This window comes from Ursus maritimus, unplaced genomic scaffold, assembly GCF_017311325.1.
Source record: "Ursus maritimus isolate PB19 unplaced genomic scaffold, ASM1731132v1 scaffold_22, whole genome shotgun sequence".
Classification (NCBI taxonomy): domain Eukaryota; kingdom Metazoa; phylum Chordata; class Mammalia; order Carnivora; family Ursidae; genus Ursus; species Ursus maritimus.
In genome coordinates, this window is record NW_024424675.1 from 17750188 (window position 1) to 17760360 (window position 10173).

The 10173-nt window shown below is 44.0% G+C and overlaps 1 protein-coding gene across 2 annotated transcripts in view; it reads right to left on the reverse strand.

Annotated features, from left to right (window-relative positions):
* Nucleotides 1-8709, reverse strand: part of CDS2 (CDP-diacylglycerol synthase 2) — a 61381-nt gene extending 52672 nt beyond the window's left edge. For both annotated transcript variants that reach the window (XM_040637998.1, XM_040637997.1), the window contains exon 1: nt 8586-8709. In XM_040637998.1, the coding sequence (XP_040493932.1) occupies nt 8586-8642 (57 nt within the window). In that variant the 5' untranslated portion in view covers nt 8643-8709. The remainder of the gene's footprint in view (nt 1-8585) is intronic.
* Nucleotides 8710-10173: the final 1464 nt, after the last annotated feature.

The window sequence follows — 10173 nt, forward strand, 5'->3', positions numbered from 1 at the left end:
GTGGTGTTTTTCAATGTGCTCTCCTGTCCCTTGAATTTCCTGTAAACTAGGACTTAGAACTAAAGTATTGATCAGGCTCAGATATGACTTTTGGACAAGATTCCTCCTCTAATTTGTACTTCCATCAGGAGATACACAATATCTGGTTGTCTGATGGTAGCAGCATTGATGGTTATGGTCTCATTCTATCAATTCAGTGGGGGAGCTGAATATAGTAATATTCTATCACTCTTTTTCCATTTATTCTATAAAGAGAAACTTCTAATCAACTATTTGGTTACTCTAAGGTACAGTTCCTTTGGGAAAAGCATGATAATGCCTCAGAACAACCTCATTCTAAGCTCCATTATTCAGAGGAGAAAACTGAGGCAAATTATTGGGGGAGCCAGGTTATAAACCAAGCAGTCCACCTAGAAGTCTGTGCTTGTAACCACTAGGCTATAATACCTCTTCTAAGATCAGGAAACAAGTGAATACTCAGTATGTCTTTGTCGGGGAGGAGAGACCACAAAGATAGACACTCTCATGAAGTTAGGGTGGCTACAAATTTACTGCAGGAAGGAAATATATTAATTGTATCAAAAGCTTAGACAATGTACATCCCTTTTTAAATCAGCAGTTCTAAACATAGAACTTATCTAAGGATATGCATGTGCAGAAAGGGTTTTTTGTGTTTTGTTTTATTTCAACAAGGGTATTTCCTGCAGCTTGTTTATAATAGCAAAAAATTTAAGTAACTTAAAAGCCTGATTGGTTCAATAAGGTAAGGTGGAGAAACACAATGAAATGACATATAGACATTAAAAATGATGCTGGTTAAATGTTTACAGACTTGAACAGTGTTTAGGGTATATTCTTTAGTTAAAAAAAAAATGAGTTCTAAAACAGTAGTATACATCGTACAGGAACGTGCAGTGCATATAAAAAGAAAGGCTACGCACCAAAACAGCAACAACAGTGGTTCTCTCTCAATGGCAGGCTTAAGGTGATTTCTTTTTCTTTTTGGTGCCCCTACAATGAATATCTTTTATTTTCATCTGTTTCTTTCATAATAAGAAAAAGTTTGAAATACTGCTTATAAAGAATTTAACGAAACTTAACAATGTGGGAAAATACTTCTGACAGCATAAAAAGGCAAGCTATCAGATCATACATGGTAACTACTATTACAGCCATGTGCAACCACATGCATTTGAACAATGGTTGCTTCTCTGCATGATGGGATGGTAGGTGGATTTCATTCTCATAGGTACACATTTCTGTGGTTTCTACAATAACTATATGCCTGATGAAGTAATGACATGGAGAAGAGCTAAAATAGATTTTGAGAAAATAAGATTTAAATAGGTAGAGGTAGGGAGAGAGGTGACAAAGAGCACAATTCAGGAGATGGAAACAGCAAGAGCCAAGATTGATATCACAGGGGCCAAGCAAGAGGAGCGACTGGGTAAGAGAGAAGACTTTATAGTCTCCTATAGCCAGAATTTCTTCTTTTTTCCCCTATAATTTATAGGGTAGTTTCAAAGCTGTTAGAGGATAGAAAGGACAGATGGACTAGAAGTGACTGAGTACAAAATCCTGAAGGGATGGAGCTCAATTAGAAGGGTTCTCAATAGTGCTGAACTATGTGAAATATGCAAGAGCAATAAGTAAGGAATCCAGGTAACACCTGGTTAGAACCCATGACCTGGAAGGGGTGAGGGAGAAGACACAGAGACCAGTGGACTTAACCTAGAGCAACTTAAGAGATCTGATTCTACTTGCAGAGGAGACAAAGAGGGTCAATGTCTAGAACAAGAGAAGTCAGATTTGAGATAGTCACTGACTGAGGGATATCACCAAGGAATGTCCTGGATATCACTGAAACCACCAGGACTAGCAGGACACAGATTATGGAGAGGAGGCTCTGAGAATCGCCCACTGAGGAATCTGGGGTCAATGACAGAAATCCTCTCAACACCAGGGACCCAGGAGAGGGAGTATTGCCAGTAAATCCCATGTCTCAACAGCTCTTTCAAAAACATAGCAGAGTCTTTACAGAGAAGCCCCAGCCTAGCCCTGCAGTGACCCTAATACAAAGGACTTGCTGTCAAAAGGTAACAAAAGGACATGTGACTTCGGAAGGACATATCAGGTTCTGCACCAATAGCAGGCACTCATGAGCACTGCAACTTGGCTCAAGAGGCTGCTTCTGCGGAGCACGGGGGAGGAGGGAAGGTGCAATTCACAGGGCACCCTTTGCACCTTTCAAATTCTGAACCCTGCACTGCCCAGCCAAAATGACACAATAAAGTTTAACTTTCTTGAAAAGGTCGCTCAACTTTGTGGGCGTTCTGCTGTCCCCATTGTTGGGGCAAACAGCATGAGAACAAAGATTGGGAACTGGCAGGGTGAGCTGCCTAATGGAACTAGCCTACCATCGCTGGCACCACAACACCATGCCACAAGGCTTGGAAGGCAAGAACTCTGCCCAATGCCAGGAACAAATTCGTATTTTTCCAAGCCGTCCCTGGCGAAAATACTAATCAAGAGTCAGGGTCTCTATGTCTCTTTCACAAACAAGAGGGCAGTATAGCACATGAAAGGCTGTGCTGTCTCACACCCAACAGCCTCCAGCACGGATCACGAAAGTCAGGGAGGCTATCACGACACAGGGAACATGAAACGTGTGCAGGAGAGTTACTCTGCAAGCCTACTGGAAACACCAACGAGTTCAATCTGCTCTACCTGGGTAGATCCTAGAGCAGATGGAAGAGCACATAAATCAGAAACACAGTAGTCCCCTTACTGCAGTTTTGGCTTCCCAGGCCCCAGTTACTGGCAGTCAACAGGGGTCTGGAAGCAGGTGATCCTCCTGAGGTATCGTCAGAGGGTCAACAGTAGCCAACCTCTAAGTCACAGTGCCTACGTCATTGACCTCACTTCATCTCATCACATAGGCATTTCATCATCTCACATCAGCCAAGAAGGGCGAGTACAGAACAATATTCCGAGAGAAAGAACACATTCACGTAGCTTTTATTATAGTATATGGTTGTAAGTACTCTATTTTGGTCTCTCACTGAGCTAATGTGCAAATTAAGCTTTATCATAGGTACGTATGTATAGCCAAAAACACAGTAGATACAGGATTCGGTACAATGTGCAGTTGCAGGCATCCACTGGAGTCTTGGAACATATCCCCTGCAGATAAGGGCGGGGGAGGGGGGTACTGTATTGACATTCACATTCTTTCAAACAGTTTAAAGGACGATTATTTGCATCCTTTTGCAACTGTGAAATTAGTTACAAGATTCCTTTTTGTGCATTCAGTTATACTTCTTCATATCAATGGAGAAATAATGAAATACTTGGAGATTTAGAGCCAAAAATCCTGAACATTTTCTTCATGAACACAGACACCAGCCCTCCCTCGGAGCTAACAGAGACTGTATACAGCAGACACGGGATTCAGTGAATGTTCTAAGGAGAAGGTCTGTTGAATACGGAGTGACTGATTATTGCTGGAACAAACAGTTCTGATACTAAAAGTCATCATCCGGAAAGCAGCCTCATATGCAGCTCCGTGTGAGGAGCCCACACCACAGTGGGAGTTCCTTTCAAAGATACCCGAATGGCTGCTCCCAGGGATGACTCCAAAACATATAAACCACCAGTAACTGGGAAAACTGGACCTAATCAACTTTTCCTGCCAATTTTTTTTCCCTCAGAATCTCCACATTTACTGAGAATTTGCATATACATATACACACACACACACACACACACACACACACACACATATATTTTGAAAGATTCATTTTTTATTTTTCTGATTTTTATAGCCACATAAGAAAAATAGGTGCTATTCGGGCATGTTTTTAAAATCTGTAAATTAATTCTGTACCCTTGCTGGCAGCATTATGCAACATAATGAGAAAAAAACAGAAATAAGAAAACCTTCATACTATGACCCATTCTGCCTCTAACAAGCTGTGTGACCTTGAACAAGTAAACTCTCTGGGATATGGTATCTTCTTCTATCAAATAATGACCTCTAAGATTTTTCTAGTTCTAGAAAATGAGAACAATTTAACATTTTTAAAAGATATAAATTCTCATAATGAAATATCACAAATGTGTGCAAACACAAAACATTTCAAACAAAATCAGCTCTTTAAAAAAAAAAAATTAAGTAATCTCTACACACAACGTGGGGCTCAAACTTACAACGCTGAGATCAAGAGTTGTATGCTCTGCCAATTGAGCCAGCAAGGCACCCCCAAAATTAGCTTTTGAAAAAAACTAATTTAAAAAAAAACCTAATTTTAAGTAGTCACAAAATGGGAGCTAATTGAGTTTTTAAACTTAAACACTGTGATCAACATAAATAAGAAATTTAAAATGGTGGGTTATGTGACAAATCTTGTACCTTCTCTCCCTGTTTAAGAACCATAGTCAAGGGTGTCTGGATGGGTGTCTAGATCGGTAGGAGAAGAAAGGGATAAAGAAAGGGGGGATAATCAGAAGGGGGAATGAAGCATGAGAGACTATGGACTCTGAGAAACAAACTGAGGGCTTCAGAGGGGAGGGGGGTGGGGGAATGGGATAGGCTGGTGATGGGTAGTAAGGAGGACACATATTGCATGGTGCACTGGGTGTTATACGCAACTAATGAATCATTGAACTTTACATCAAAAAAATAAAATAAAATAAAAATTAAAAAAAAAAAGGTGTCTGGATGGCTCAGTTGGTTAAGCGTCTGCTTCAGCTCAAGTCATGATCCCAGGGTGCTGGGACCAAGTCCTACATCAGGCTCCCTGCTCAGCAGGGAGCCTGCTTCTCCCTCTACCCCTCCCCCCCATTCATGCACTTGCTCTCTCAAAAATAAATAAAATAAAAATTAAACAAAAAAACAGTCAGGGGCGCCTGCGTGGCGCAGTCGTTAAGCATCTGCCTTCAGCTCAGGGCGTGATCCCGGCGTTCTGGGATCGAGCCCCACATCAGGCTCCTCCGCTAGGAGCCTGCTTCTTCCTCTCCCACTCCCCCCTGCTTGTGTTCCCTCTCTCGCTGCCTGTTTCTCTGTCAAATAAATAAATAAAATCTTTAAAAAAAAAAAAAACATAGTCAAGGTTTACTGATTTTTCAATATCCAAAGTATTTCTCAATTAAAAAAAGAAGTTGAAACAGAGCATTTCTCCTACATCTGTAGTTTTATAGCTCTTAAGATTTCATTATTTTCGTAATTCACTCTTAAATATCAGAAAAACACTTTTAATTACTCACCACTGTCCTAAAATATATTATAGGTGGTGCAGTGAAGAGCAGATAATTGCATACAGCAATGCTGCTTCTACAGCTAAAGCCTGCCTGTGATTCTGAGCACCGAAAAATTCAGCAAGAAAATGAATTGAAAAGATAGGTCACAGAAGGCCAAGCCCTGTCTCTAACCCTTTCCTTAAAAAGTGATGAATAGGGAAAAACTACTCCAAACACTCACAACTTGATGATTTAATCATCTTACAAGAGTGGAAGGAGAATATTATTTTTTTCTATAAAACTATGTTTCAGCCAGAAACAACCTTAGCCAATACACTATCACAGTGTGACAATTCCTGCCCCACCTATGTAACACAAATATTCATTTCATCCACAGGAACATCCTCTGAGGCACATGCTACTTTATCACCTCCATTTTAGGGATGGACAAACAGAGGCTTTTACAAGCGCCCTGCTCAAAGTTACACAGCTGGTAAGTGGCACAGTCCCTGCTCCTAACGACCGTCTTCAGTTAAAATTTAAACTCCCCTTTCTAAATGACGTCACTATTTCCTCCCCATGCTGGCTTCATCCATCTACAAAGGAAGCCTTGAAACAAGTAAAGCTCTAATTTAAGTAGCACTCCTGCACCTAAATACAGCAGAGCCTTCACTCTAACCTCCAAAACAAAGTCTCCTGAAATGCCAACCCAAACATAAATTTTAAGATGCCAATCTTTTGGCCCATGTTTCATCCTTTTCTTTCCTAACCTCCTTTGGAAAAACATGGTTGGGCGGAAAGAGGATCACTCTCAAAGTTTAAATTCCAACTTTCTTAAATTTGGCAACAATACTGTGCTTTGGGACTTTAAAATTATAAGCACGGTTCCCAGAGGAAAACATTTCCTTTATTAGCAATTGGCTTTGAAAATTCCATTCGAGGATGCTAAATATAACAAAATACCTTCTGACTCCTAATAAACACATTCTCCAGATTATTTTGAAACTAATGATTGTCTGCTTATTTACAAAACAATTTTGCCACAACCATTAAGCAAATGGAAGAGTTAAAAGAATCTTTCAAATTTGTTCCAGTTCTTGTAATGAACTGACCTGATATTATTTTCTGAATTCTTTTATGAAATAAGAAAGTTCTCTTTCTTATTTCTTTAAAGAGAGAGCCTTGTTTTATTCTAATTTTCTTAAGTTTTAACACAAGAATATCAGCAAAGACAGAATCATGGAAATAGGTTTTTCAAACTATGAAACAGAATAAATATTTTTAAAGATTCTATAATTCATCAAAGGTACATAAAGCATTTCACAGTTCTTAAAATGTATCTTTATTATTAAAAATACCACACGTGGTTGTTCAGAAATACTCAGTGACGGGGCAGGGGAGGAGCTGAGTGCCTCGTTCTGGACTAATGGACTACATCAATCAGTTTTTAACCGAATGCAGTAGCTGCTCTGTTTTAGGGAACAAGCACTTAGTGGAGCTCACCACCCCAGGCATTCTGTCACTGTAAGTGCTTCAAGTGCAGTTAAAAATTTAAGGTACCTTTAGCTGGACAGCTCCTCATGTTCTCCCTACCTAAAACATGGAATGAGAAAGTAATTAAGACTCAACTGGCACTTTTTCTCTGGGAGATGGATCCAAGGAATTGAGCAGGGAGGGTAAAAACTTTCACCTCACAATCCCACGGCGGGGGTGTGTGTATGTGTTTGTTTTCACCAGTAAGTATGTCTAACTATTACAAATAGCTTTTCAAAAAATATCGCCCACTGGCTATCGTGCCTTCTTTTGTCTCCCTTTCTTCACACCTTTTAGGCCACAAAGTCCATTAATATTAAATCTTGAGCAGGGTTACACAACCTCTAAACAACTAAATATTCATCAGCTAGTATATGCAGGACAGGGCAGAGTTCTTTCAGGCCCAACCAGGATATTTCACAGGAAGGTAAGAGATTTCAAAGTACCGTTTCTCCGCAAGTGACTCCTAAACATGCGCTGAAACCCGAAATTTTCCCCAAAATTTATTTTAAAAATATGAAGAGTTCTTCTTGAATGATCCACTGTCAATAGCAGTAAGAAAAAACGTGTTTAACACCCTATTATCTTTCACCCCAAACATGCCTCCTAGAATAACTGCTCTGTTGACACCCTGTCCCCAGATTTTGTGCTTGCTTCCTTCCTGGTGTTTCCCTAAAGTCCCTTTCCTCCAGTTATCAAAACCTGCAGGCTACACACATAAGTGGGGGCTGTAGGCCTGGTGTAGGACAACAGGGATTGGTGGCAACAGCTGTTCCTCAGCTCCAGCCCCATGTTTATCAGGTGGGACTATGATGGCAGATCTTCCAGTTATCCACACAGGCCTGAAATTCAGACTGTTAGAGGAGAAACCTTCCAGTTTTTAAAATAGCATGTGAACCAAAGAAAATATGTGCAAGGCACCCGTTGGCAACCCCCAAGTTAACCATTGTCTTCCATCCTGGCCCAGGCTCCCTCAGTCCATTCTACACATCATTGCCAGATGCATTTACCGAATACTCTGCTCCTGAAGCTTGAAATACTACCGCCAAGTCCCAGCCCTTACGCTGTCATTCAACGTCCACAGAACCAACCACTCTCCACCTCCCTCAACTCCCCTACACAAATCTTTCACTTCAGTGAAAAGTGTCTACCCCTCTCATCGCTCACCCCCCAACCAGCTGCGTCCCCGCCAAGATGGCCTCTTTTTTACCCTCCTGCTCTACCCCATCAGTGCCCACACTTGAAGCAGGAAACCTATACTGGGAGTATACCTTCCAACACCTACTGACGACGTGTAATTTTTTTTTTAATTTAAAGCCAATAGATTTCACTTTCAAGAATTTAAATCTCCTAAGAGGCAAATCCCATGGCCTTGTCTTGATAGCCGCCTCCTCGCCCAAATAACCTTTTAAAGGGGAGCAGAGAGCCTTAGACTGGCTCAGATGAGTCTCCTGCCAAAAAAGGCTTTGCGGGGTCCCGATGTCTCCCCACCAGGAAGGCGTCGGGGAGGTAGGAGACTGGAAGGGGACCCCAACCAACCCTGCGAGGCAGGTGGCCCCGCGCAACCTCCAGCGCGCTCCTTCCTGCTCCCGGGAGATGCCACCCCCAACCAGACCCCAGAGCCGGGGTTCCAACCTACGGCCCCCTCATGCGCGCTCCGCCGGGGCCCCCACCCAAAGACCCTCGGCGCTGCCCGGGGCCGCCGTCGGCCGCGACAAAGGGTCAGAGAGCGAGACGACCCCTCTGCGCGCGGCCCTCGCGGACCTCCGGGGGGCGCCGCTGCCCGGCCGCGCCTACCCCGACGCCGCCGCTACCTTGTCCTCGGGCGGCGCGTCTGGCTCGCGGACCGCCCTCTGTCTCAGCTCGGTCATGCTTGGAGACCCCGGCGCGACGTCGCGGGAGGCGAGCAGCGCAGCCGCCGGAGCGGGCAGCTCAGAGCGGGTGCGCGCGGACTCCACTCGGCCGGCCCCGCCCCGCCTGAGCTGCTCTCAGGACCCACCACAGCCCGGCAGCAGGAGGTGGAACTCGGCCCCGCCCAGCGCCGCCGCCGCCCTTTCACCCGGGCGGAGCACAGTCGGCCTGCTACAGTACGGCCCGCTCGCTCCACTAGGGAAGAGCGCCCCGGAGCGAGCGCGCACGCGCACCGCCGCCATCACGGCCGCAGAGATCCACCAATGGCGCGAATCCATCAGGTAGGCGGTGTTGTGGGGGCGGGGCGGAGCGGAACGGGGAAGCTTGCATTGGACTAGCTGCGTGAGGAGGCGGGAAAAGGCGTGTGTTTCCTAAGGAGACTAGCCAATGGGAGATCCGGCCTGACAGCGGCGGCTGGCGCTAGCGCCCTGGATCCAGGAGGTAAAATGAGTAGCTGGGGGCTAGAGACGGCATCCTCCCACCTCTATCCTGGCGGGTACTAGCTGCTCTTGGCTTCGAGTCCTCCGTAGCCAGGGCTCGTCCCTCACACATACAAGTAGACACCTGTTAGGCCCTGAAGTGGAAAAGCCTGGGGAACCCACCCGTGTAAGAGGAGCGATTCACGTGATAAGGAAGTGAAACCCAAACTTTACTTGGCTTTGCTTTGCTAAACCATCTCTAGTCTTATTGTTAATTATGCTAGCCATTGAACTAAGTAATCGCTTTATCTCATTTAATCTGCCGGGAAGTAGATACGATTTTTATTTTATAGATAAGATCTTCCACGGTTTTTCAAATTTCTTTTCTGTCTTCTGGACTGTTGAAAAACCTTTTCTTGGACAGGAATGCTGCCTACTTCGTTCACAGTGGATCCCCTGTGTACCTGACATATCCTTAGTCCTTGAATGGATTTAAAAATTCTCGTAAAGGAGGGGCACCTGGGTAGCTGAGTCAGTTAAGGGTCTGCCTTCGGCTCAAGTCAGGATCCCAGGGTCCTAGGATCCGCCCTCCCCCCTCCCAACCCCGTCTGGCTCCCTACTCAGTGGGGAGTCCGCTTCTCCCTCTCCCTCTGCCCCTCCCCCCGCTCGTACTCTCTCTCAAATAAATAAAATCTTTTTAAAAAAATTATCCTACAAGAAAATTATTTAACCAAGGACTCATAGCTACAAAGTGACCACTAGGAATTAGAACACAGATCTGTAACCAAAGCCCACGATAACCATTGTACATACTACCTGCCTTCCTAAATTCATTGTTAATACCTGTGTTGTTCAAACGTTGCCTTCAGCGGTCCCTATTCTCTACTTTGCGAGTGGCGTAAAAAAAAGTATGAAATGGGGTCCTTCCCGTAAGCATAGTGTAATTTAACAAGGAGAGAAACTTGCACACATAGGAGTTGCAATTTCGTGTTAGCAATTTTGACCTTAGCTGTGGGTTCTGGGTAAAGTAGTGAGATTTCTGAGAAAGGCATTCTATTCTCTTGATTTCGAT